Below are 27,916 nucleotides of genomic sequence, written 5' to 3'. Positions count from 1 at the left end.
AATGGGTTTCTTATTAAAAAGCAGGGCACTAGACCAGCCCCTTACCCACCAACCCCCAGCGTTCGCTGCCAACTCGCCCAGCCGTACTGTCGCTCTGTCGTCATCACGCCGCGGCGGAAGTTGCTCGGGGCCCAGAGCCACGCCTTCTCGACGCGCGGCCTTGGATACCTGGCGGCCTCTGGCCTCAGGTAAGGAGGGGTCGGGTCTGGCGGGCCGGCAGGGCGTTGAGCGGTTTGGGAATGGTGACGGCCTGGCCATGCCGCTCTGGAGACCCCTAGGCCAGCCTTATGGGAAAGCCGAGGTCGGCAGAGGTAAACTGGGGGCGCGTCAAGGGTCTGGGAAATGGTCCTAGAAATGATGGAGACAGTCTAGCTCCTCAGACTGCGGATTTGTCGTCGCCCTGCAGGAGTATGAAAGGACCCTGGACGAGGAGCGTCAGGCCTTAGATTGAGCTATCACTGATACCACCCTTGGTTTTGTCTGCACTCTGGCAAGATTTCATTTACCTAGTAAAGTTATTAAAGAGAAAATAAGAGAGTGGTTGGACAGCGCTACCCAAATATTGCTTTAATATTATTTAATTAGTACCGCTTTTTAGCCTTTTCCTCTCCTTTTTTTTTTTTTTTGGTTTTGGTTTTGGTTTTTTGAGACAGGGTTTCTCTGTGTAGCTTTGGCCATCCTGGACTCACTTTGTAGACCAGGCTGGCCTCGAACTCACAGCGATCCGCCTGCCTCTGCCTCCCGAGTGCTGGGATTAAAGGCGTGCGCCACAACGCCCGGCTGCCTTTTTCTCTCCTTAAGGAAACTCATTTCTAATTCTAATAGGACAGGACACCAGATCTGCTGCTCTCCCGGGGGAGCGGGCAGTGAAGGGACTAAGGCACAATAAATTCATTTCTTCCCTTAAGAACCATTCAATACCCAGAGAAGATGAGTCACTCTTCCCAGACATCTGCCCTTAAGCAGAAAAATACGTTGCAGAAGCAAAACACCTATAAATCCCAGTACTGTGATGCTTGGGTTCGTTGTGGCATACTGTTGTCATAGGTCAGTGTCACCACTAATGTGGTCATCAGGACTCTCTAATCGGGAAACTGGAGAAGGCAGAGTACAGCATTGTGTGTACACAGACTGAGAGCAAGCATACGTGAGGATGGATGGAACATAAAAACACAGCTCTGTCATGTGGGGAAGCCAACATGACAGCATGTTTTCAGTGTCATTGAAGGCGTGTCATTGGAAAGGCAGCAGCGTGGTGACAGTGTGTCTGTAATCCTAGCACCCAAGAAACTTAAGACAATATATTAAAAAGTTCAAGGTCATCCTCTGCTACGTAGTATTAGAGCTAACCTAGGTTATATGAGACTCCATCGCAAAAGAAACAAAAAATTCTGAAAGTATTTTGTATATGCTCTCAAAACATGGATATGGATGGATTGGTATAGGGCAGTCTTCTAATAAATTAGGTAAAAGTAATGATGCCCAAGCCGGGCGTGGTGGCGCACGCCTTTAATCCCAGCACTCGGGAGGCAGAGACAGGTGGATCATTGTGAGTTCGAGGCCAGCCTGGTCCACAAAGTGAGTCAAGGACAGCCAAGGCTACACAGAGAGACCCTGTCTCGAAAGACCAAAAAAAAAAAAAAAAAAAAAAAGTAATGATGCCCATTTTGAGCACCAAAATAGGTTTCAAGTGAACCAAAAAATGTTTATAAATTTGATTTTGATTTGTTGTGTATGTGTGGGTGCACATGCCACTGAATGCTTGTGCAAGTCAATTGGCAGGAGTTATCCTATGGGTTTTTCAGGTTTGGTGGCAAAGTGCCTTTAACTACTGAGCCATCTCTTTAGTCCACAAATGGACCCAAATATCAGTATTAAAAAATTATGCCACAGCGCCTGAAGAAATGGCTCAGTGGTTAAGAGCACTGGGTGCTCGTGCAGAAGACCTAGGTTCAAATGCCAGCACCTACTTGGCAGCTCACAACTTCTATAACTCCAGGCCCAAGGATCTGATACCTCATACCAAACACACATCCAGGCAAAACACATTAAAAAAAAAAAACAACTATAGCACATTTGCTTGCACGAGACCTATACCAGATTGAGCTGGTCAGCATTGTCTCATGGAAGGGGCAGGCCTCAGAAGGCCTTGTTCCTCACTGAGGCTGTGTTGGCACATAAAAGTTGATGGAGTGCCAGGTGGTGGTGGCGCACATCTTTAATCCCAGCACTTGGGATACAGAGGCAGGTGGATATCGGTGAGTTCGAGGCCAGCCTGGTCTACAGAGTAAGTTCCAGGACAGATGAGGCTACACAGAGAAACTGTGTCTAGAAACAAAAAACAAAAAGCCAAAGTTGCTGGGGCAAGGAGAGACATGTTGCTCAGTGGTAAGGTGTTGCCACCCATTTCTCATATTCCCATAAGCAATCCTAACTAAATTAAAAAAAAAAAAGGAAATGAAAGTAGAGGGATGACTATTTGGGAAAAAGAATGGAGTTAGTGGGAGGGGGGTAAGAATGCAAAATGGAGATTGTGGTAGAAATACATTATGTGCTGCTGGTGTTGGTGGTGCATGCCTGCAATCCCAGCACTTGGGGAGACAGAGGCAGGCAGATCTCTGTCTACAGAGCAAGTTCAGGACAGTCAAGGCTACACAGAGAAGCCCTGTCTCCAGAAAACAAAACAAAAACCTGCTACCTGCATGCATGAGATTACTGGGTTAATGTATGCTAATAAGATCTTAATAAATAAATAAATAAATAAAGGTTGGGTGTGGTGTTGCACGCCTTTAATCCCAGCACTCAGGAGGCAGAGGCAGGTGGATCACTGTGAGTTTGAGGCCAGCCTGGTCTACAAAGAGAGTCCAGGACAGCCAAGGCACACAGAGAAACCCTGTCTCGAAAAACAAAACAAACAAAAAAAATTAATAAAAGGGATTATGTCACAGAAGTCCAAGAAAAAAACATCGTTAGATATACTTGCAAATTTTACCACAGGGAAAGCTCTTCTAAATGCATCATGCTGTCCAGAAGCCAAAAAGAGAAAAATTAATACTTTTAGATTTATAAGATGTGTGACCTGCAAAACCAAGCCAAAAAGTTAACAGAATCCAGGGCTAAAGGGCAAATAAACTTCTGAAATTTTTTTTTTTTTTTTGGTTTTTTGAGATAGGGTTTCTCTGTGTAGCTTTGGCTGTCCTGGGCTAACTTTGTAGACCAGGCTGGCCTCGAACTCACAGCGATCTGCCTGCCTCTGCCTCCCGAGTGCTAGGATTAAAGGCGTGCGCCACCACGCCCGGCTCGCTGAAAATTTTTTTCAAGACAGAGTTTCTCTGTGTAACCTTGGCTGTCCTGGACTCGCTTTGTAGACCAGGCTGGCCTCTAATTTACAATGATCCACCTGCCTCCACCTCCCCAGCGCTGGGATTAAAGGTGTGCACCACCACTGCCTGGCCTGAATTTTTTGTTTGATGACTGATTAGAAAATTATAAAACCCAATGGAAAAATTAGCAGAGGATGCAGACAAGAAAATGAGAAGTCATGCAACTAGCCAGTATGTTAGTGTCCCCTTATCCCCAGCAGCTGCTCTAAGACAATCAGTGAGTGCCTGGAGCTACAAGCAGTATCAAACCGTGTGTGTGTGTGTGTGTGTGTGTGTGTGTGTGTGTGTGTGTGTGTGTGTGTTTATAAGCTCTGACATTGCTGGGGCTGGAGAGATGGCTCAGGGGTTAAGAGCACTGGTTGCTCTTCCAGAGGTTCTGAGTTCAGTTCCCAGTAACCATGAGGTGGCTCACAACCATCTATAATGGAATCTTATGTCCTCTTCTGGTGTGCAGGCATACATGCAGATACAGCACAGATAGATAGATAGATAGATAGATAGATAGGCAGGCAAACTGATATTATAAAGCAAAAGTTAGGTGAATATGATTTCTCTCAAAATACCTTATTCTAGACTCACCCTTGTGCTTGAGATATACAGTATATGATGCAGTGAAGTATTAGGATATTGTTATGAAACATTAAGATATTGTTATGTTTCATTGAATAGAGCCCAGTGGTACCAAGAGCATCAATTTGATTGACAGAATTGGTTACTGAATAACTAGTAGCTAGATCGTATGTATAGCGCTGATAGGGTACACAAAGGAATGACTCATGTCCAGGGCAGATAGTGAAGGATAATGTTAAGAATTCATCATATGGGGGCTGGAGAGATGGCTCAATGGTTAAGATCACTGACTGTTCTTCCAGAGGTCCTGAGTTCAATTCCTAGCAACCATATGGTGGCTCACAGCCATCTATAATGTGATCTGATACCCTCCTCTGGCCTGCAGATGTACATGCAGGCAGAGCTCTGTATATATAATAATAAATAATAAATCTTCTTTTAAGAAAAAAAGAATTCATCATATGGCTGGGTGCAGGGGTGCACACCTGTAATCTCAGCACTTGGGAGGCAGAGGCAGGTGGATCTCTGTGAGTTTGAGACCAGCCTGATCTACAAAGTGAGTCCAGGACAGCCAAGGCTACACAGAGAAACCCTATGGAGTGGGGAATGGGGCTATGAAGGGAAGATTTCATCATACAAGTGTGGAGGAATACCTTCAGTGGATGTTTCAGCTGTCAATAAAGTGCTGTTTAGCCAATCAGCTGGGTGGAAGGCAGGGCTTCCTGGAGAGGAGGAGGAGGAGCTGGAATTGACAGTTGAGGTGGACAGTTGACAGAGGGAGTTGATGGTGAGAAACTGCCCAAGGAGGATCAGATTGGCAAGTGCTTGGGATTCAGTTGGTTATGAGGATTAGAGTAGTTTATTTTAGTTTACTAGGACATTAGTAGCAGTTTAGATTCTGTCCAGAGTAGTGCTTACATTTCAGTCTCATTGTGTCCTTTATTGGCTTCTTAGGCCCTACAGATAGAGTAACTGCGACATACAAGCCCAGAAGCTTATACCTTTAATCCTAGCACTCAGGAGGCAGTGGCTGTTGGATCTGGCAGAGTTTGAGGCCAGCCTGGTCTACAGAGCTAGTTCCAGAACAGCCAAGGCTACACACACACACACAAACACACACCTCACAGATTTTATCATACTACCCAGAAGGATTGTTTTGTTTATTTTTTAATTTTATGTGCATTGGTATATAGCCTATATGTATGTCTGTGTGAGGGTGTTAGATCGTGGAGGTACAGACAGTTGTGAGCTGACTTGTGGATGCTGAGAATTGAACCCAGGTCCTCTGGAAGAGCAGTCAGTGCTCTTAACTGCTGAGCCACCTCTTCAGCTCCCCAGAATGGCTCTTGTTTATGGAACTTTCCATTTTAAAATTCAGGCTATGCCAGGTGTTGGTAGCGCATGCCTTTAATCCCAGAACTCAGGAGGCAGAGGCAGGCGAATTGCTGTGAGTTCGAGGCCAGGCTGGTCTACAAAGTTAGTCCAGGACAGCCAAGGCTACACAGAGAAACCCTGTCTCGAAAAACCAAAATAAATAAATAAATAAAATGCAGGCTATATTTAATCTCTGGTAACAACCCTTGAAAAGTAAAATCATGGCTAGGAAGACTATTCTGGTTTTTTTTTTATTTTTGGGGGGGTGTTTTTTTTTTCAAGACAGGGTTTCTCTGTGTAGCCTTGGCTGTCCTGGACTCGCTTTATAGACCAGGCTGGCCTTGAACTCACGTCAATCTGCCTGCCTCTGCCTCCCAAGTGCTGGGATTAAAGGCGTGCACCACCACCGCCCGGCTTTTTATATTTTTTTTAATTGAAAAATAAAATCATTCATACTACATCTCAATTGCTATCCCATCCTGTGCATCCTCCCATTCCTCCCTTCCTCCCGCTTTCACCCCATTCCCCTTCCCTATGACTGTGACTGATGAGGACCTCTTTCCCTTGAATATGATGCTAGGGTATCAGGTTTCTTCTTGGTAGTCTGCTATTCTTCCTCCGAGTGCCATCGGACCTCCCCATCAAGGGGACATGGCCAAATAAGGGGCACCAGAGTTCATGTGAAAGTCAGTCCCCAGTCTCCACTTAACTGTGGAGAATATTCTGTCCCTTGGCTAGTCTGGGTAGGCGTTTGATGATGACTGCACATATTGTCCTTGGTTGGTGCCATAGATGGAGCAGAACCCCTGGGCCCAGATCTGCCCATCATAGTGTTCTTCTTGTAGGTTTCTAGGACTATTCTGGTTTTTTGGTAAAGGTGACAAAGACTGGAAAATAGTGTGTGCAAACAAATTCTTTTGGAGGGCAGTTTGTACATTTTTTTAAACCATTCAACAGATAGTAATCTGATGTAGAGTGCACAAAACATCCCATTCAAATGTCCTTAGAGAGATGGAGAGAAGGCTAAGCAGTTAAGGGGCATGCTGCTATTGCAGAGGCCTGTTTCCCACCATGCACATCAGTGACATATAACTGTAAGTCTACCTCGGGGATCTACCCTCTGGCCTCTGTCAGCTAAATTAAAAATAAAATGGGTCTAGTGGGCATAGGGATGCAGGCCTGTAATCTCAGCATTCAGGGAGGCAGAGGCAGGTGGATCTCTGTGAGTTCAAAAGCAGCCTGGTCAACAGAGCAAGTCCAGGACAGCCAGGGCTACACAGAGAAATCCTGTCTCAACAAAACAAAACAAACAAAAAGATATGATTGGTTAAATAATTGTGTTATATCCTTAAAACAGAATACTATGTAGTTATTTGGAAGAATTGATCCATATATATAAAGGAAGGATGTCAAATACACTGTGTTTCAGAGTAGCATTTGTGGTAAGATATTATTTTATAAAATAAACTAAATTATGCCTAAAATAATCTGGAGAGCTATCCTACACTTGTCAGGATGAGAAGTGAGGAATTACTCTGGAAATATGACCTCGTGTACAGCAGGAGGAAGGTGGTAGGCAAGGGCACAAGACAAGGCTGGCAGGAGAGCCAGAGGAGCAGCCAAAGCTAAGCCAGGCACAGGCTGGGCTGGGTGTGGCCATTGGTGCTGCAGCGCTGATTATGCCTTTCCCCCTCAACCTTTGAGAATCATCAGGGTTTACAGGTAGGTGCAGCTGTGTGTCCTTCTCCAGCATTAGATGGCATTTAAAATACTGCTTCTTTGGTTTGTCCTTTATAAGGTAACCATGGACAAGGAAATGCGGAGTACCATTCTTTTCAATGCATACAAAAAAGAGGTGTTTACCACCAACACTGGCTACAAGTCTCTGCAGAAAAGACTTCGGAGTAATTGGAAGATTCAAAGGTGACCATGATTTTATACACTCTTTTCTAACTGATAATGGTGGCCTGGTGGTAGATTTCAGACAATATTTTGAGGATTAGTCTCCATATTATTAAGTTGCTCCCAATAAAAAACAGACTCATTATAATTATGCATATGTAATATTTTTAAATGTCAGTTTTCTCTATATTTTATACTTGATCTTAGCCAAGAGGCCTTTTTTGTTTGTTTGTTGCTTTGGTTTTATTTGGGGGGGTTGGTTTTTTATTTTTTGAGACAGGGTTTCTCTTTGTAGCTTTGGCTGTCCTGGACTCCACTGTGTAGACCAGTCTGGCCTCGAACTCACAGTGATCTACCAGTCTCTGCCTCCCAAGTGCTGGGATTACAGGCATGTGCCACCATGCCTGGCTTCAAAAGGGCTTAAGTATATTTTAAGTTGGGAAGAAAAAAAAATGAGAGTTAAATGAAAATGCCTTTGTTTTAAGTGTGTTTCTTCAAATGCCTTTTTCCCTTGTGGCCATGAAGATTGAACCTAACAGCCTGTACAGGCTAGACAAACACTCTACCACTAAACTATAACTCCTTATATTTTGTTTGTTTGTTTTTGTGTTTTGTTTTTGTTTTTGGTGGTACATGCATGAAATCACAGCACTCGGGAGGCAGAGACTGGTAGATCACTATGAGTTCGAGGCCAGACTGGTCTACAAGCTAGTCTAGGATAGTCAAGGCTACACAGGGAAACCCTGTCTCAAAAAACCAAAAACACAAAAACAAAAATTTAGATAAACTAATGGAAGAGTTGATTGAACTAGTATTTGGAAAACTTCTCTATACTCTAGTGTGGGTTAATTTGAATTCCTTTGCTTATTGGGGGTATGCCTCTAGGGCACTCAAGTGAGGAGCTCTCCCTTTGGGAGAGAGGCTGTTCTAGCCCCCTAATTATCTCAGCCTTTATGGTTCCGTATAGTCAAGAAACTAAAATAACTCTTAAATTGGTTTAAATTATGGATCTAACTTTCACTTAAAATCATATTCCAGCTTAAAAGATGAAATCACATCTGAGAAGTTAATTGGGGTGAAACTATGGATCACAGCTGGACCGAGGGAAAAATTTACTGCAGCTGAGGTAAGGAATATTCATCCAGAATATCCACAGAAACCAAGAACAAGACCAGGACTAAGCAAGGGCCTGGAATCATGGATCTGAGTCTCTCCTCTACACCTACTGTGTTGCCCTAGAATACTCCTCTCCCTTTTGTGGTGATGAAGTGTGCTAACCTACAGAGTCCTAAACCCTCAGTGGAGGTGGTTAAGGGTCAGGTGCACTTCTTTCCCATAATTTTACTTTGAGCATAGGAAAACTCCTGTGTATTCCAGACTGGCCCCAAATCTGTGACTTCCTATATCCACCTTCTACATGCTGGAATTTCAGGTGTGTTTATCTATGCATTTAAACCCATAATAACAAAGGGGGCATTTATAGTGCAGGTAGGTGCTGGTCCTAAGTGCTGGGCCCTCTGACAGGCGTGCATCACCTGCTCCTGGTTTATGCAGTGTTGCGGTTGGACCTCAGGACCTTGTGCCTGCTGGGCAAGCACTCTACCACCTCAGCTACATGCCCAGTCCTTGTTTGAGCATTTTAGAGCTTTAATGCTCAAAGATAATCTTGGAGATAGATCTTTTTGTTTTGTTTTTGTTTTTTCTTTTCTTTTTGTTTGTGGTTTTGTTTTTTGGGGTTTTTTTGTTTTGTTTTGTTTTGTTTCTGTTTTTGGTATTTGAGAGAGGGTTTTTATGTGTAGCCCTGGCTGTCCTGGACTCACATTGTAGACTAGGCTGGCCTAAAAGTCCCAGAGATGCCCCTGCCTCTGGAGTGCTGGGATTAAGAGAGTGCACTACAACACCCAGAGAAGATAGATTTTATAGAGACAGAAAAAAGGGCTGGAGAGATAGCTCAGAGGTTAAGATGACTCTCTCCTCTTCTAGAGGTCCTGAGTTCAATTCCTAGCAACCGCATAGTTGGCTCACAACCAACTATTAATGAGATCTGGTGCCCTCTTCTGACGGGCAGGCACATATATAGCCAGACCACTGTATGGGGGGGGGGAGAAATTAATGAGTGCTCTGTCTGCACATACACCTGCAGGCCAGAAAGAAAGAAAGAAAGAAAGAAAGAAAGAAAGAAAGAAAGAAAGAAAGAAAGAAAATCGTATACTATTCTATGAACATTTAAATGGCTAATTGATTTGAAATGTTTACTTTTAATGAGTTAAGGCCTTATTCGTGGTATAGGCATTTTAAACAGAAGTTTTAACTGCATTCATTGTTTTTCCTCCACACAGTTTGAAGTCCTGAAGAAGTACCTTGACAGTGGTGGGGATATCCTTGTGATGCTGGGAGAAGGGGGAGAGTCCAGATTTGATACCAATATTAACTTTCTTCTAGAAGAATATGGAGTCATGGTTAATAGTGGTGATTATTATCTTACTACGTTTTATTCATTTGTGTGTCCATGTGCTTGGCACAGTGTCCACACGGAGGGCAGAGGATCACTGGGTGGAATTGGTTCTCTATGTCCACCAGTGGATGTCAAGGTTCGGACACAGGCTGTTAGGCTTGGTGACGAGCACCTTTACTCACTGAGCCGTCATTATTTTAAACAAAGGTATTGATCACTGTCTTAGTTTGGGTTTTATTACTGTGAAGAGTAACTAAGACCACAGCAGCTCTTACACAGGGGAACATTTAATTGAGGCTGGCTTACAGTTTCAGAGGTTATGGTGGTGGGAAACATGGCAGCGTGCAGGCAGACATGGTACTGGAGAAGAGGCTGAGAGTTCTGCATCTTGATCCAAAGGCAGCAGGAGGCGGTGCCACACTGGGCCTAGCTTGTGCATAGCAGACCTAACAGCCTGCCCCCACGATGGCACACTTCCTCCAACAAGGCCACACCTCCTAATAGTGGTGCTGCCATGGACCAAGCATTCAAACACTTGAGTCTTTGGAGCCATACCTGTTCAAACCACCACAATTGCCTACTTAATTTTGTATCATAGCCCTCTTGACCTGCTGGTATACTGGGGAAAACACTCTTGCAAACGTACCATGGTCACTCATTCTGAGATCCTCCAGTAGACTGAGCCTTTGATAAAATGGGAGAGATTTGAACCGCGTTCTAGGTTTCTTTTCATTTCAGACTTTGAAGAGTTTCTATGTCAAGCTTGTTTCTAATCTAAAATGCACCTTCCTCTTTTGCCCCATAAGATGCTGTGGTTAGAAATGTATATTACAAGTATTTCCATCCTAAAGAAGCTCTGGTTTCGGATGGAGTGTTGAACAGGTAAGAGTGTTGAAAATGGGCGTGCCCTTCACGTGCTTCTGTTCTCCCCCACCTTCACTGCCGCGCCTCCCTTCTTCCCCCTTTTCTTTAAATTATTGTTCTTCAGACTGTATTCTTGCAGCTTTAGAAACCTCCACATTTACCTTTGATCAGGATACATGCTGGATTAAACAATAAGGAGGCTTTATTGCTTCGTGTCACCAGAAAGCCTGGCAGCAGCGTAGGCTTTGAGGATGGGCTGCCTGACGGAGTGGCAGCATTAGGACCTCACTTCCATTGTTCTCAGCCCTGCACTCCTGTACTCCTGTTTGTGTAGTGGAGTATCTTTGTGTGCTAATGTCGGCGCCCCACTCACCCCCACCCTTTATTTAAATGTTTTTTTAAACCAAGTCTCCATATGTAGCCCAATCTGGCCTCAAACTTGTGATCTTCCTGCCTCACTCTTCCAAGTGCTGGAAGTACAAGTGTGTGCTGCCACGCCATCTTCCAGCAAGTTCTTTAGTTGTCTAATTCATAGCTACTTGCCACACCATCTAGAGATAGGAGGACATGATTTAGTCTCACCATTCCCTCGAGTACTTCCAAGCTTTGCTGTTCGAGCCCTCTTAGGCCCCATGCCCACGCCGTGCTGACCCTGACTTCACCTCGGGGAGAGCAGGGCTGAGTCAGCATCCACTGCCCTGGGATTTGGGGAAAGAGCACTTGAGGCAGCAATGTCAGATGCCCCGTGTGAGCCTGCCGTGTACACTGCCGTTACACAGTAATGAGCGTGGGTCTAGGATGTAGACCCTTTCCTCAGGACTCAGGATGGAGGACCTGAGACAGTGTGGCTGTCCACACCTCTGATCCCCACACTTGGTTGTCCAGTACAGAGGGAATGGCTAAATAGTGCGTCCCAGCCATGTCAACCAGTGCTCCATAGAAAGACCTTTTCCTGCTCTTCTTCTTTTTGTATATGTCCATTCTTTGAGAATTTCATACAGTGCATTTTGATCATCTTACCTCCCACTTCCCCTAATTTCTCTCAGATCCACTCCATCCCCAGAGCTCCCACTCTCTCTCCTCCTTCTTCTTCTTCTTCTTCTTTTTTTTTTTTTTTTTTGTTTGTTTGTTTTGAGACAGAGTCTCTCTGTGTTAGTCTTGGCTGTCCTGGCCTCTCTTTGTAGACCAGGCTGGCCTCGAACTCACAGCGATCCACCTACCTCTGCCTCCTGAGTGCTGGGATTAAAGACGTGCGCCACCACGCCCAGCTCCCTCCCTCTTTTTTGTCCCTCCCTGTTTTTTCAAGAGCCTGTTCAAGAAAAACAAAAAACAAACAAAACAAAACAAAAACAAACACACACACACGTACCAAATTGAATATTATTCTAGTTTTTAAAAATGTTTTTGAGTCAGTCTCATGTAGCTCAGAATACCTTTGAGCTACTGATCTTTCTGCCTCTCCTCTCAAGTGTTGAGATCACACGAGCATACCACCAGCTGTTTATGACTGTAGGGACTGACCCCAGGTACAGGCCAGCGGCATTCTTCCACCTGAGCTATCCCTATCTCAGGCTTAAGTTTTTTGTTGTAATTGTTATTTTGTTGGGGAGAGGTTGTTTGTTTGTTTTTGAGACAAGATTTCTCCGTGTAGCCTTGGCTCTCCTGGAACTTGCTTCCTCTGTAGACCAGGCTGGCCTCAAACTCAGAAAGATCTGCCTGTCTCTGCCTCCCAAGTGTTGGAATTAAAGGTGTGTGCTACCACTGCCCAGCTTTTTGTTTTTATTTTATTTTTTCTGTTTTTGTTGTTGTTTTGTTTTTTGAGACATCATCTACCTATGTAGCCTTAGGTAGCCTAGAACTCACAGAGATCCATCTGCCTTTGCCTCTCAAGTGTTGGTACCACGATGCCTGGTTCAAGTCTAATTTTTTATTTGTTTGTTTGTTTTTCAAGATAGGGTTTCTCTGTGTATCCTTGGTTGTCCTGGACTCACTTTGTAGACCAAAGCCTAATTTTTTAATGTTAAGTTTTACAAGCATTATAGCATGTGGGTATGTGGTTGTGCTTTTATTTAATTTTTAAAAACTGCCAAAGTACAGTTTTGTGTCTAGTTCATATTTACTGTTGATGAAGGCAGTGTGAAATGCCCCCAACTCCTTTGCTGATTAGATTTGAATGTTTTTCTTTTAGGGAAATTAGCCGAGCTGCGGGAAAGGCTGTGCCTGGAATCATTGATGAAGACAGCAGTGGAAACAATGCCCAGTGAGTGTTTTCTGCAGCTCCCGGGAGGAAGGAGCTCTTAATTCCATGAGTTGCCTTTTTCAAATGAGGATTTTTCTGGTTATGCGAATAATTCTCAACAAAAGGACCCAAAACTACCTCCACCAACTACAAATTGAGAGCTGGAGAGTGGTTAAAAGTGCATACTGGACTGGGAGGTGGTGGCACACTCCTATAATCGCAGTACTTGGGAGGCAGAGGCAGGCGGATTGTTGTGAGTTCAAGGCCAGCCTGGTCTACAAAGAGAGACCAGGATAGCCAGGGCTACACAGAGAAACCCTGTCTCAAAAAACCAAATAAAATAAAATAAGATAAAAGTGCATACTGTTCTCCCAGGGCCTTAGGTCGGTTCTCAGCAGTCATACTAGGCAGCTCACACTCACCTGTAATCCAGCTTCAGGGAATCTGAAGCCCTGCCCTGGACTGTGTGGGTACCTGCACACACACATTTACACATCATTAAAAACAGAGGAAAACCAGCTTCAACACATGGGGATCTGAGAAGATACAGGGTTTGGGTTTTGGGTTTTGTTTTGTTTTTTTTTCTTTTTCTTCTTCAGTTTTCTTGTATCTGTTCAGACTTATACTGGCCGAGTATATGGTCAATTTTGGAAAAGTTCCATGAGGTGCTGAGAAGAAGGTATATTCTTTTGTATTTGGGTGAAATGTTCTTTTTTTTTTTTTAATTAGGTTTTCGAGACAAGGTTTCTCTGTGTAACAGACCTGGCTATCCTGGACTCGCTTTTGTAGACTAGGGTGGCCTCGAACTCACAGCGATCCACCAGCCTCTGCCTTCCAAGTGCTGGGATTACATGCATGTGCCACCATGCCTGTCTGGTGAAATGTTCTGTAGATATGTTAGGTCTGTTTGAGTTATAACATCTGTTAGTTTCATTATTTCTCTGTTTAGTTTCTGTCTGGATGACTTGTCCATTGTTAAGAATGGGGTGTTAAAGTCTCCCACTATTAATGTGTGCAGCTCAGTGTGTGATTTAGACTTTAATAATGTTTCTTTTACAAATATGGGTGCCTTTGCCCTTGGGGCATAGATGTTCATAATTGAGATGTCATCTTGGTGGATTTTTCCCTTGATGAGTGAAGCGTCCTTCCCTATTTTTTTTTTATTATTTTTGGTTTTGGTTTGTGTTTTTTCAAGACAGAATCTCTCTGTATAGACTTGGCTGTCCAGGACTCAACTTTGTAGACCAGGCTGGCCTCAAACTCAGAGATCTACCTGCCTCTGCCTCCTTGGGTGCTGGGAATACAGGACTGCACCACCTCACCCAGTTCCCCATCTCTTTTGATTAATCTTGGTTGGAGTCTATTTTGTTAGATAGTAGAATTGCTATACCAGCTTGCTTCTTGGGTCCATTTGCTTGGGAAATCTTTTCCCAGTCCTTTTCTCTCAGGTAATATCTCTGGGTTGCCTCGTCCAGCCTTAATAGGAAGGGAGGTGCCTAGTCTTACTGCAACTTGATATGCCATGTTTGGTTGGCATTCATGGGAGTCCTGGCCTTTTCTGAAGAGAAAAGGAGGGTGGGTGGGGCGGGGGTGATGCTGGGAGGAGAGGAGGGAGGAGAAACTGCAGTCAGGGTGTAATTGATGATGATGAGGAAGAGGAGGAGTGCTGGAGCCATGGCTCATCGGTGATGAAGAAGAAGAAGAAGAAGAAAAAGAAGAAGAAGAAGAAGAAGAAGAAGAAGAAGAAGAAGAAGAAGAAGAAGAAAACAAAAACCCCACCCTATGTACAGCTTAAAAGGAAATATGGAAATTCTGCACTGTAAATCCATACTCCTCCCCAAAGAGAGTCATTGTGTCTTAAAAGTTTGAACTTTAAGAGCCGGGCGTGGTGGCGCACGCCTTTAATCCCAGCACTTGGGAGGCAGAGGCAGGTGGATCGCTGTGAGTTCGAGGCCAGCCTGGTCTAAAAAAAAAAAAGTTTGAACTTTAAACTTCTAGTCTCCCACCACCACATATAATGATATAAATATTTTATTGTTTTCTTAAAGATTTATTTATTTATTTATTATGTATACAGTGTCCTGCCTGTCTGTAAACCTGCAGGTCAGAAGAGGGCACCGGAGCTCATAGATGGTTGTGAGCCACCATGTAGTTGCTGGGAATTGAACTCAGGACCTTTGGAAGAGCAGCCAGTGCTCTTAACCTCTGAGCCATCTCTCCAGCCCAGTATTTTATTCTTTTAAATTGGCTCCATTCTAATTTATCCAAGTAATGATAGAGGTAAAGATAATTGCCCAACGTCACGTGACGAATGCATTTTCAGAACTTAGATTCAGACCTGTGTGATTTGCTTCAGAGTTTTTGTTTTGTTTGTTTGTTTGGTTGGTTGGTTGGTTTTGGTTTTTTGAGACAGGGTCTCTCTGTGTAGCCTTGGGTGTCCTGGACTCACTCTGTAGTACAGGCTGGCCTACAACTCACAGCAATCCACCTGCCTCTGCCTCCTGAGTGCTGGGATTAAAGGTGTGTGCCACTACACCCAGCCCTTGTTTTGTTTTTTTGAGACAAGGTCTTGCTTTATGTCCCTGGCTGGCCTGGAACCTGGTATGTGGTGTGAGCTGGCCTCATGGTCTTTTTGTGTCAGGCCTTTGAGTACTGGGATTACAGATATAAGCCACTACGTCCTGACAGAGCCTATACTTGGTTATATTTTCACTTATTGTGCGTGTGGGTGGGGGGGTGCATGTGTACAGCAGCCCATGTGTGGAGGTTGGGAAACAACTTACAGCTATTAATTCTTCCTTACGGTATGAGTCCTGGGGATTGGACTCAGGGCTGGGGGCAGACATCTTTACCTGCTGAGCCATCTCATGCTCTGAAAACCCATTCTGTAATGACGTGGATGTGTTGCTTTCTTACAGGGCTCTCACCTTTGTCTACCCTTTTGGTGCCACACTGAGTGTCATGAAACCAGCAGTAGCTGTTCTGTCTACAGGCTCTGTCTGCTTTCCCCTTAACAGACCCATTCTGGCTTTCTATCACTCAAAGGTACTGAATTTCTTAGATACGGGAGGGGAGCGGAGGGTATTATTTTGTTATTGAAGTAACAAAACTACTTTGCGATGGGCACACACCTTTAATCACAGCACTTGGGAGGCAGAGGTAGATGGAGTGCCATGAGTTGAGTCTACATAGCGTGGTCTACATATCGAGTCCCAGGCCAGCCAAGGCTACATAGGAATGCCGTTTTAAAAAGAAAAAATAACAGCAAAATAGTGATAGTGTGTGTGTGTGTGTGTGTGTGCAAAACATTTGCTTTTTATGATTGTTGGTTACAGGGTTTTGTAGGGTTTTTTTCTTCTTTAATTCTTTTTGCCTTTATGTGTGTGTATGATTATGGGCGGTGGGGTGATGGTGATGGTGGTGGTGGTGGTGGTGTGTGTGTGTGTGTGTGTGTGTGTGTGTGTGTGTGTGTGTCCGTGCATGTGTGTGAATATGGGCACATATATTCCATGGCACACAAATGGAGGTCAGAGCACAACCTTGGAAGTTTTTGTTTTTATTTTTGACCTTGTTTGAGACAGGATCTCTTCTTTTGTTCCTGCTATATATGCCAGGCTAGCAGGTCACAAAAGTCCAAGGAGTTTCTTTTCTCCACCTTCATAATCACACAGGAGTGCTGTGGTTATGGACATATGTGCTACTCAGCTGGCTTAATATGTGTTCTGGGGATTCAAACTCACGTCCCCACGCTCATGCAAGTACTTTACCCATCAGGCTATCTCTCCAGCAGGCAGTGACAATTGCAGAAGCAGTATGGTGAAAGAACTCACTCACTGAAGCCTAATCAACACTGATAATCATCATTTTTCCATATTTATCAGAAAGCAAAGATACTTTGTTTTTATTTACTTAATAGAGTGATGTAGTGGTTGGAGAGATGGTTCAGTAGTTAAGAGCCCTTGCTGCTCTTGCAGAGGCCCGTTTAGTTCTCCAAACCAACTTGGAGGCTCATAACTACTGTAACTTCAGTTCCAGGGGACCTGATGCCTTCCTCTGGCCTTCACAGGCTCCTACATACGCATGGTGCTCATGTGTTCATGTAGATGAAGCACTCATATGCATAGATATAAGTCTTTAAAAATAAATGACAGTAAAAGGTAATTGTTTTCATAGTTAATATTAGAAGTCTTTGTGCAAATTGGCATTTATTGGTGTATCAGGCAATTGCTAAATGATAAACAATACATGCAGGTTGTTTTGGGATATAGGTATCTGACATTATTTTGTTGCTAACAGAACCAAGGTGGAAAGCTGGCAGTGCTTGGCTCATGTCACATGTTCAGTGACCAATATTTAGATAAAGAAGAAAATAACAAAATTATGGTAAGTTTTTCTCTTTCATCAAGTTAATGCACACTCTGTAAGTATGACTTCCATGTCATTAGCAAATGCTGAGGCTGAGGATGGTGGCACACGTCTTTAGTCCCAGCACTTGGAAGGCAGAGGTTAGGTGGATCACTGAGTTCAAGGCCAGCCTCGCTGGTCTACAAAGTGTGTTCAGGGCATCCAGGGCTACACAGAGAAACCCTGTCTTGAAACAAACAAACAAAACAAAAACCAGATTGGTGAATCTAGGAAAAGTATTGGAAAAGCATGCTGGAGAGGTAGCTGACCCTGGAAAAGGGGTTTTGGGCAAGGGCCTCACTTGTAAAGCAAGCAGCTTAGCTTAGCCAAAGCACAGGGAGCTCTCTCAGGGTTTACAACAGCCTTGGTGGTACTCAGACCCCTCCTGGTTGTGCAGAAGAGGCTAACCAGAGCCAGGTAGGAGGTGATGACTAAATTAAGGTTTGACTAGTGAGTGTAGCGAGGGGTGGCAGCATGGCTTAGTAAGGGTTATTATGTGTACGGCTGGTCGCTGAGGAGGAATGAAGTAAGAGGGTAGCCTTGCCCTTTCTGCAGAGCAGGAAGAGCCCATGTCTCGGGAGGGGATAATGCATTTTCCCAGAGCCTGCTAGACCTGATCACTGGAGTTCCAGCAGCTCACCTGCCAGAGGAAGACGTATGCACTGAGCTTCTCGTTAGTGGAATGAGCCCTTCTAGTCTTACATTTTAGTGGAGGTGGGTTACGGGGTCTGTGTGGAGTTCCAGTGCCTTTCACTGTGCTCTGAAACCTAATGTCTGCTTTTGAAAAGCTGGGTTTTTAAAAATATATAATTATGATTTTGTCATATTACAGTAGCCAGAGATGAAATGTGTGTTTTTGAAAGTTTAGACTGAGCCAGGTGTGGTGACACACATCTTTAATCCCAGCACTTAGAGGTAGAGGCAGGTGCATCTCTGTGAGTTCGAGGCCAGCCTGTTCTATTGAGTGAGTTCTAGGACAGCGAAGGCTACACAGAGAAATCCTGTCTCAAAAAGGAAAAAAAAATGTAGACTGTCATCCCAGTAAACAAAGATTGCTTTAGGATTGTGAACAGGTTCTAGTACATGTTAGAATACCCTGAAATAGCTGAGCATGATGACGCACACCTTTAATCCCAACAGTCGAGAAGCAGAGGCAAGATGATCGCTGTGAGTTCGAGGCCAGCCTGGTCTACAAAGCTAATCCAGGACAGCCAAGGCTACACAGGGAAACCCTGTCTCGAAAAAAGAAAAAGGAAAAAAAAAAAAAGTCAGGCATGGTGATACAAGCCTTTAATCCCAGCACTTAGAAGGCAGAGGCAGATGGATTGCAGTGAGTTCTAGGCCAGCCTGCTCCACAAAGGGGAGTCGAGGGCAGCCAAGGCTACACAAAGAGACCTTGTCTTGAAAAACCAAAAAAAGAAAAAGAAAAATGAAAAAAAAAAAAAAGAATACCCTGAAGTAATGATAAATGTCTGATAGTAAAAGTTGCATTAGACTGAAGAAAATCCATTAGTTTCCAGAGATTTTTACCAATAGAAGGTTGATCACCCTCTTTCAAATGACTGAGGGGCTGGAGAGATGGCTCAGAGGTTGGGAGCACTGTCTACTCTTCCAAAGGTCCTGAGTTCAATTCCCAGAAACCACATGATGGCTCACAACCATCTATATTGAGATCTCGTTCCCTCTTCTGCCCTGAAGGTATACATATGGCAGAGTGCTATTTAGATGATAAATGTTTGGTTGTTGTTTTTTAGACAGGGTTTCTCTTGTAGCCTTGGCTGTCCTTGACTCACTTTGTAGACCAGGCTAGCCTCGAACTCACAAAGATCTATGTGCCACCCGAGTGCTGTGATTACAGGTGTGTGCCACCACGCTCGGCTTATAAATAAATATTAAAAAAAAAAAAAAAGAATTACTAGTTGTCTTTTCTACCTGCCTTAATTATGCTGTCTAGTCTGATCTTCAGTGTTTCCGAACAGCCAGGTGGCTAACTATTCATCATTCCCATGCAGGATGTGGTATTCCAGTGGCTCACGACGGGGGACATCCACCTAAACCAAATTGATGCTGAGGACCCAGAGGTAGGAGGACACTGAATCATTACAAACCGGAAGTGGGCCGGGCATGGTGCCACACGCCTTTAATCCCAGCACTCGGGAGGCAGAGGCAGGTGGATCGCTGTGAATTCGAGGCCAGCCTGGTCTACAAAGCAAGTCTAGGACAGCCAAGGCTACACAGAGAAACCCTGACTCCAAAACCCCTACCACCAAAAAAACCCAAAAAAAAACTGAAATGGAAAAATAGGACCACGTTCTTAGAAGCACTTCCAAAGGAGTAGATGACTCTCAACGCATCCCTGAGACAGTTGGAAAGAAAATGATGAGACTTAGGGAAAGGAAAGGCACCTTACAGAAAGTCAGAGATACACAGATAAAGTAGGTAAGCAATCGTAGGATTGATTGAGGTCAGTGCCTCTGTGTAAACACCAGGGTTTAAAATTTGCTCTCTGGAAGATGGTTGGGCTGGAGGGCTAGCTCAGTGGGTAAAGGCCCTTGTTGCTAAGCCTGACAGCCTGAAATCAATCCCTGGTTCCCACATGATGGACAGTTCAGTTGTTAGTGATGACAAGTGATGAAATCTCTTGGCAAGGAAATAAAAGTTTTGTAGACTGAGACCTGAGATGGTGGATGCTCGGCAGATTAAACTCCCATTTACTTGTGCTGAAAGGAACTCTCTCTCTTGGATTTTAGATTTCTGACTACATGATGGTACCAGACACAGCCACCCTTTCAGAGCAGCTCCGAGTGTGTCTTCAGGAGGGCGATGAGAATCCTCGTGACTTTACCACCCTCTTTGACCTGTCTATTTATCAGCTGGACACCACCTGCCTCCCCAAGGTCATCAAGTTAGTACTGAGACTGCAGTCCCCTCTGTTTGGTTTGAAAGCATGAGCATGGCAATAGTAGATAGGTCACAGCAGATGTAACAGGAAGTCAGTAGGGAAAGTGATGTGGGATAAGTGGATGATGTGGAGGAACTGCTACTAAGTACTATCCCCCTGTGTTCCAGGATCTGTAGGGCATTAGGGTAAGCAAGCCTTTTCCACTTCGCCAACAACTTTGCTGGGTTTTAACAGTCTTGGGTTCCAGCAACCCCTTAGTACACAGATGTGTGTGGTCCCCTTAGAAGCGCTTACACAGAGCAGAGAGAGCACTGAGGCTCGTGGACTTGTCCCTCACAGCCTATAAGATGCATGCCTGTGGACCATTTCCTCCTGATCTCATTTAATCCTCAGCTACTCTTCCTAGCTCCGCCTGTCAACACTCCTCATCTGCGCACATCTCTATTTTTTTGACTCCAGTCAATTGACAGACTGCATATTGTGAGTGCTGAGTACAGCTCAGTGGAAAGCTCTCCCCTAGCATGCAAGACTCTCAGTTCCATTCCTGATACTGGAAAAAAATGTTTTGGCTGTTTTTGGAAAACAAGTGCACCACTAGGGGGCCTTCCTAGTTTCTCACAGATTGGACCCCCAGGCCCTGAGTCTCAGCTGCTCCCTTGCCAGGACTTCTACCACGTGGGTAAACTTCCAGGGCTTTGCTCAGACAGTGATGTGTGCTGCAGAGTGCCCTACCCCAGTGGATTCAGTTCCTAAAATCATTCTCTCCCTAACGCACACAACTTAGCAGACACAGGTTAAAGTAAAGAAATGCTTGTCGAGCCAGGGTGCTGGCACGACCTCATAATATCCACATGGGGTGTGGGGAGACTGAAGGGGATGACTGAGTTCACACTCAATCTAGGCTGCAAAATGAGAACGCTCCTGCCTGTCTCATAAAAGTCAACTTTGGAGAGGGCCAGAGAGATGCTCAGTAGTTAAGAGCACTGGCTGCTCCTCTAGGGGACCCAAGATTCAATTCCCAGCACCAACATGGTGGCTCATAACTGTCCCAGTCCCAGGGACTTAATGTTCTCTTCTGATCGTCATGAGCACTGCATACATGTGATGCACATATATACAACCAAAATACCCTCATACATTTAAAAAAAAAAAAGTCAACTTTGGAGCTGAGAGTGGTGGTGCACGCCTTTAATCCCAGCACTTGGGAGACAGAGGCAGGTGGATCGCTGAGAGTTCAAGGCCAGCCTGGTCTACAAAGTGAGTCCAGGACAACCAAGGCTACATAGAGAAACCCTGTCTCCAAAAACAAAAACAAGCTGGGCATGGTGGCTCATGCCTTTAATCCCAGCACCCAGGAGGCAGAGACAGGCAGATTCCTGTGAGTTTGAGACCAACCTAGTCTACAAAGTGAGTCCAGGACAGCCAGGGCTATTACACAGAGAAACCCTGTCTCGAAAAACAAAACTAAACAAAACAAAAAGCTACCTGGTATGTAGTAGACAGTGAGTCAGTACTTGCTGAGGAAAGTGAGCACACTCGAGTTCGTATCACAAAGATGCACTCGTACCAGATGCAGTTCACACTGGAGTAGTGAAAACACAGTGCGTTACAAGGGTCATGGAATACGCCAGGTAAAAACCAAATCCCGTTGAGAGGACTGATGAAATGTGACAGGAAGTTCTCCTCTCAGTCCTCGAATAATAGTGTCTGATCCCCTAGAGAAGTGTCCTTAAGGATTATTCTGTTGAAGTAACGCTTTTTTTTTTCTGTGTAGCCTTGGCTGTCCTAGACTAGCCTTATAGACCAGGCTGGCCTCGAACTCACAGAGAGGTGCCTGCCTCTGCCTCCGGAGTGCTGGGATTACAGGCGTGTGCCACCACACCCAGCTAAATTACTTTTTTCTTTGCATTACATGTTATTTAATTTTATATGTTATAGTTTGGTCTCTTTATGTCATAAACACCATGACCAAAAGTGGCTTAGAGAGGAAAGAGTTTATTTCATCTTACATTACACTTCCAGGTCACAGTTAATCACTGAGGGAAGTCAAGGCAGGAACCACAGGGAATGCTGTTTAGTGGCTTGCTCCCTCTGGTCATGCTCAGAAAGTTTTCTTACAAAAGTCTGCATGTCTGCTCAGAGGATGTCAGTAGCAATCAAGAAGGTGTCCCATTCAAAAAAAAAAAAAAGAAGGTGTCCCACAGCAGGCCTGTCTGATGCAGGCAGTGCTCCAGCTGAGGCCACTCCTTCCCAGGCGTGTATAGTTTACAACCAGGATTAGCTATCACTCTGTGTGATTGCAGGAATCAGTTCTTTCTTTCTACCATGTGGGTTCTTGGATCAAACTCAGGTCATCAGGCTTGGTGGCAAGTTCTTTATCTGCTGACCCATCTCACCAGCCCAGACGAATTATTTTTGTTGTTGTGGTTACGTTATGTTTTGCTTTCTGGAAGCACTGAGGCTAGAACCCAGGCTGTTGCATATGTTAGGCATATGCCCTACTGAGACAAACGCTGTGTGTTTTCTGAGTAGTGTTGATGTGCCCACAGCGTGACCAGTTAGCTGTGCTCTACCACAGGGTCTCACCTTCATTCCCATGCTTTGTCTTCTTATTAACCCAGGGCTCATGAGGAGCTAAATGTGAAGCACGAACCTCTTCAGCTTGTGCAGCCTCAGTTTGAGATGCCGCTGCCAGCCCTTCAGCCTGCGGTAAGTGAGTGTGCTTATTAGGGCTCCTGTTGCAGCGCTCCACTGCCATGGACCCTTCTCGGCACTATGCATGGCACGTCCAGACACCACATCTGTTAGCATTCTGTTTTTTTGTTTTTTTAATTTTTAAAAATGTATTTATTATTATGTATACAGTGCTCTGCCTGCACATACACCCGCAGGCCAGAAGAGGGCATCAGATTACATTATAGATGGTTGGAAGGCATATATGAGACTGCCTGAGGGCCCTAGTTACTTTTCTATTGCTGTGAGGAGACACTATGACCAAGGCAACTTATAAAAGAAAAGCACTTCACTGGGAGCCTGCATGCACTTGGAGAAGAAGAGTCTGTCCATGGCCATCATGGTAAGGAACATGGCGGCAGGCAGGCAGGCAGCAGGCAGGCATGGCATTGGAGCAGTAGCTGAGAGCTCACATCTGATCACCAGGAGGAAGCCAAGAGAGCACAAGACCAGACTTTTGAAACCTCAAAGCCAAGCCCAATGGCACACTTCCTCCAAGGAGCTCCTACCTCTTAATCCTTCCCAAAGTAGTTCTACCAACTAAGGACTCAGGACTCAAATCCATGAGCTACCCTCCCAGGCACTGGGCGCTAAGGTCCTTAGCTTGGTTTTAACAGCCTGGAGGCAGTCTGTGTGTGACTCTCTGAGGAGACATGAACAAACATGCTCACCCTGGAGGACACTGACGACAGACAAAACCATGAAGGGTTACTTCTCAGGGAGCTGCATACCAAAACACCCGACCCCAGCCTCAGGAAAGCTCCATCTTAGTGTTTCCTGCCCTCCTTGCAGGCAGGCAGGCAGTTCTACCTGAGAGGAGCGCCCGCCTCTCCCCATACGCTACTGCTTCTCTACCCTCCAGGTAGACCTGTTAGTCTTAGAACTTTGTGTGCGTCTTACGCCTTGTAGTTTCCTGACTCCCATGAGTTTCTCTCTTCCCTTCTGGGTGGAATGTTTCTTTTGAGAAGCAGCAGCTACAGAACAGCAGCCATATGAAAGGTATTGTGTGGTTTCTGAGTACAGCATTAACTGAACTTGTGTTATCTTTCCCTGTCTCTATTTGTCCTGGAACATTTGTCTGTTTGTTTGTTGTGTTTTGTTTTTCCAGAGTTTCTTTATAGACCAGGCTGGCTTTAAACACAGAGATCTGCCTGCTTCTGTCTCCCTAGTGCTGATGTTAAAGGTGTGCTCCTGTCCTGGGCTCTCTTTTTGTTTGTTTGTTTTGTTTTTTGAGACAGGGTTTCTCTGTGTAGCCTTGGCTGTCCTGGACTCACTTTGTAGACTAGGCTGGCCTTGTACTCACAGAGACCCACCTGCCTCTGCCTCCTGTGTGCTAGGATTTACAGATGTGTACCCCAAACCCTGGCATATCCTGGAATCTTGAAGAGCTAGTAGGCTTTGATTTGCTAGCTTGAAATTGACTTTTTTTTTCCCTCTTTGTTTTTTGAGACAGGCTTTCTCTGTGTTACCTTGGCTGTCCTGAACTTGCTTTGTAGACCAGGCCTGGCCTTGAACTCACAGTGATCCATCTGCCTCTGCCTCCCAACTGCTGGGATTTAAAGGCATGCACCACCACGCCCAGCTTTTTATGAATTTTTGAGACAGGATTTCTCTGTGTAGCCCTATCCATGCTGGATCTCTCTTTGTAGACCAAGCTGGCCTAGAACTCACAGGGATCCACCCGCCTCTGCCTTCTGAGTGCTGGGATTAAAGATGTGTGCCACCACGCCTGGCCTGTTTTTGTTTTTTCTTTGGTTGTTTAGTTGGTTTTGGTTGGTTGGTTGGTTGGTTTTGTTTGTTTCATTTTTGTTGGTTTGTTTTGCTAGCTTGAAATTGGTGATGGTGATGTTTATGTCTTAGAGAACGGCAAACCCTATAGGGCATGTTACTTGTATGAGAGCTGGTAGTTACCAGCTCGCCAGTGGGGTCATACCAAGTTTAGTCCTACACTAATGTACATCTGCTTCCCCAATGACTTCTGTTCCTAAAGGACACATAATAGCCAGCTGGGTGTACTCCTGTAATTCAGGACTCAGGAAGTTGTGCCAAGATGATCACAAGTTTGAGGCCAGCCTGGGCTATACATATAGCAAGAGCCTATTTCAAACCAAAACAAGCAAAAGCATGATTATATGGAAGTAAGTTGTGGCTTCAAATGCCTTACAGAGTTCTAAGCGCTAGCCTTGTGCTGAATTCATGGTGCTGCTAGATTGGCTTAGTCAGTTTAGTGGTGTGCTCGCCAGAGAGTCCGCCTAACGGATGAGGGCAGCTGGAGGGGATGGAGTTGGGATGCTTCCCTGCAAGGGAAGGGCTCCGTCAGCTTCTCATTGCTTATGCTTCTTGTTACTGTTAGGCTCTGAGAGACTCTTTGCTGAAAGACTGCGTTTCCTCTAGGTCTTTCCTCCTAGTTTCCGGGAGTTGCCACCTCCTCCCCTGGAGCTGTTTGATTTAGATGAAACGTTCTCCTCTGAGAAGGCGCGTCTTGCTCAGATCACCAACAAGTGTGAGTATTGGCCAGTTACATTGTTTTCCTTATGAATTATATATACTTCCCATGGACCTCTGTGACTTGCTGTAAGAGAATGCTTAAAGATTATTCATGGAGAACTGAATCCGAGCAGATGGACGAAGTTGAACTTGTCTTCATCACATGTGAGTTTGGTCCTCTGAGGTTCGTTAATCTAGTGAATTAGAATGTGGCGCTAAGCAAAAACTCAAGTCTCACTTTTGGTTCCTAGAATCCCTTAGTTTTCACTGAGTGAGTGGCCATAGGTTGAATACTAACCTTGGCTTCTGCCTTGCAGACCTGAGTAATTGTTACAGCAACATTTAGAGTAGAAAGATTCACCGGGCGTGGTGGCGCACGCCTTTAATCCCAGCACTCGGGAGGCAGAGGCAGGCGGATCACTGTGAGTTCAAGGCCAGCCTGGTCTACAAAGTGAGTCCAGGACAGCGAAGGCTACACAGAGAAACCCTGTCTTGAAAAACAAAACAAAAACGAAAAACAGTAGAGTAGAAAGATTCACAGGCTGGCAAGGGTGACTCAGCAGATAAAGAGCTTGTAGAGAAAGCCTGATTGCCTGAGTTTAAGGCTTGGAAGCCATTTAAGGTGAAAGGAGACAACCCGAGATAAAGTCCTCTGATCTCCATTTGTGTGCCATGTACAAGCTGCTTCCCCAGCACACACATACAAATAATAATAATAAAACAACTAAGTAGTTAAAGAAAAAAAGCCAGGTGTGGTGGTGCATGCCTTTAATCCCAGCACTCAGGAGGCAGAGGCAGGCAGGTGGATCTCTGTGAGTTCGAGGCCAGCCTGGTCTACAAAGCGAGTCCAGGACAGCCGGGACTATAAGAGAAACCCTGTCTCAAAAAAAAATCCCAAAAAACCAGAGTGTTCTTTATTTATAAAAGCAGCACATCCAAGGTCCCCTGAGTTGCAAAAATGTATGTCCTGTGATCACATGATTCTGGGAAGAACTGAGTAACGAGGAAGGGAACACTTGAGACAGGATGTGTGCACTCTGGAGAGTGGAAGTGAAGGCCTAATCAACGGTTCTGTGTTTAGGTACTGATGAAGACCTGGAGTTCTATGTGAGAAAGTGTGGTGACATTCTCGGAGTAACCAGTAAACTTCCAAAGGACCAACAGGATGCCAAACATATCCTTGAGCACATCTTCTTCCAAGTGGTGGAGTTCAAGAAACTGAACCAGGAGGCCCACTGAGTGGCAGCCCTTCCGGTGGTGCAGCCCATGCAGACTGTTTACAGCATTCGCTAGTTCTTTTGGTTTGGTTTTGTTTTCTCAAGACAGGGTTTCTCTGTGTAGCCTTAGCTGTACTACACTCACTTTGTAGACTAGGCTGGCCTTGAACTCACAGTTATCCACCTGCCTCTGTCTCCCAAGTGCTGGGATTACAGGTGTGCGCCACCAGGCCCGGCTCACAACATCCATTAGTTCTGCATAGTACTTACTGGGCATCTGCCAGATGAACAACAGAGAATGATCCTTTAAAGAATGGAGCTTCTGTGCCAGCTGGAGGGGTCCGACGAGCAGTGGCAGAGTATATAAACGTGCACTTAAAAGGTTAGAGGATGGCGCTGTGGCTTATGAAAAACAGCCAGGCCAGAGCGGGCCAGTGTGCCAGATTCAGTACAGGAAGCAGAGCTGGCTCAGTGCACACAGACTCCAGAGTGTGCCAGAACCTTCAGCTGTACTTGTGTGGCGCGTGGCTGCTGCGGGAGTGGACAGAATTCCTGTCCTAGAGTTGAGAAGATTTCATCCTTGGGTTAGAATCAGCCATCAAGCCAGCTAATCCTTTCTTGTTCCAACTAATATGAGATTCTGAATGTCAAATTAATGTTCAAAATACCAAAGACTTCCTATTTCAGACTCTGAACTGAAATAAAATAAAATAAAATTTGTGTTTAATGTATGTGGTGGTTTGAATAGGAATGACCCCATAGACTCGTGCTTGAATGCTTGGCCCAGGGGAGTGGCACTATTAGTGGATGTGGGCAGGTTGGAGGAAGTGCGTCACTGTGGGGACGGGCTTTGAGGTCTCCTATGCTCAAGCTATGCTCAGTGTGGCACACAGTCTCCTTCTGCTGCCTACAGATCAAGATGTAGAACTCTCGGCTCCTCCAGCGCCATGTCTGCCTCTTTGCTGCCATGGTTCTCGCCATGACAATGATGGACTAAACCTCTGAACTGTAAGCCAGCCCCAAATTAACTGTTTTCCATTATAAGAGTTGCCACGGGGCTGGAGAGATGGCTCAGCCGTTAAAGGCTGGGCTCACAACCAAAAATACAAGAGTTGCCATGGTCATGGTGTCTCTTCACAACAATAAATCCCTAACACACTGTCTCCTCCTGGAACATGATAGTGATGTAAGTGAAAATGACAGAACTTCCGAGGGTCTAAAGCACCTTCCGCCTGCTGGTTGTCCCTGTGGCTTTTGATTCTTCCTCCTCATCCTCCTAAAGTTGTGGAAGGTTTACATCTGTAGTGCATAGATGGAAGAGGTGATTCATTTGCTTAAATCTATGATTGAACTTTTATCATTTATTAAACTCACTTTTTTCTCCTC

General features: G+C 45.0%; 1 protein-coding gene across 2 annotated transcripts; it reads left to right on the top strand.

The window, feature by feature from the left end:
* The first annotated feature begins 30 nt into the window (after positions 1-30).
* On the top strand, positions 31-27,916 carry IFT52 (intraflagellar transport 52). Of its 2 annotated transcripts, none has more exons than XM_084775089.1 (13): positions 31-188; positions 7,126-7,250; positions 8,268-8,355; positions 9,569-9,698; positions 10,491-10,566; positions 12,737-12,808; positions 15,706-15,832; positions 17,084-17,170; positions 19,204-19,272; positions 19,942-20,096; positions 22,715-22,802; positions 25,221-25,329; positions 26,395-27,916. In XM_084775089.1, exons 2-13 carry the CDS (start codon positions 7,132-7,134, stop codon positions 26,550-26,552), a joined length of 1,278 nt encoding a protein of 425 aa, XP_084631215.1. In that variant the 5' UTR covers positions 31-188; positions 7,126-7,131; the 3' UTR covers positions 26,553-27,916. The 2 variants fall into 2 exon arrangements, with proteins under 2 accessions (XP_084631215.1, XP_084631214.1); XM_084775088.1 differs by lacking the exon at positions 31-188 and adding an exon at positions 193-311.

This window comes from Acomys minous, assembly GCF_964271855.1.
Source record: "Acomys minous genome assembly, chromosome: 3".
Lineage (NCBI taxonomy): Eukaryota > Metazoa > Chordata > Mammalia > Rodentia > Muridae > Acomys > Acomys minous.
The sequence above is the reverse complement of the archived record's forward strand: the minus strand, read 5'-3'. Positions and strand labels throughout refer to the sequence as shown.

What these genes read in the sequence shown, in the direction of transcription:
- IFT52 (XM_084775088.1), top strand. Translation starts at nt 288, where the DNA reads ATGGGAAAGCCGAGGTCGGCAGAG. An exon ending in TCGGATGGAGTGTTGAACAG is followed by an intron (nt 10,567 to 12,736) that starts GTAAGAGTGTTG and finishes TTTTTCTTTTAG; the next exon opens with GGAAATTAGCCGAGCTGCGG. An exon ending in TGCCTCCCCAAGGTCATCAA is followed by an intron (nt 20,097 to 22,714) that starts GTTAGTACTGAG and finishes TTATTAACCCAG; the next exon opens with GGCTCATGAGGAGCTAAATG.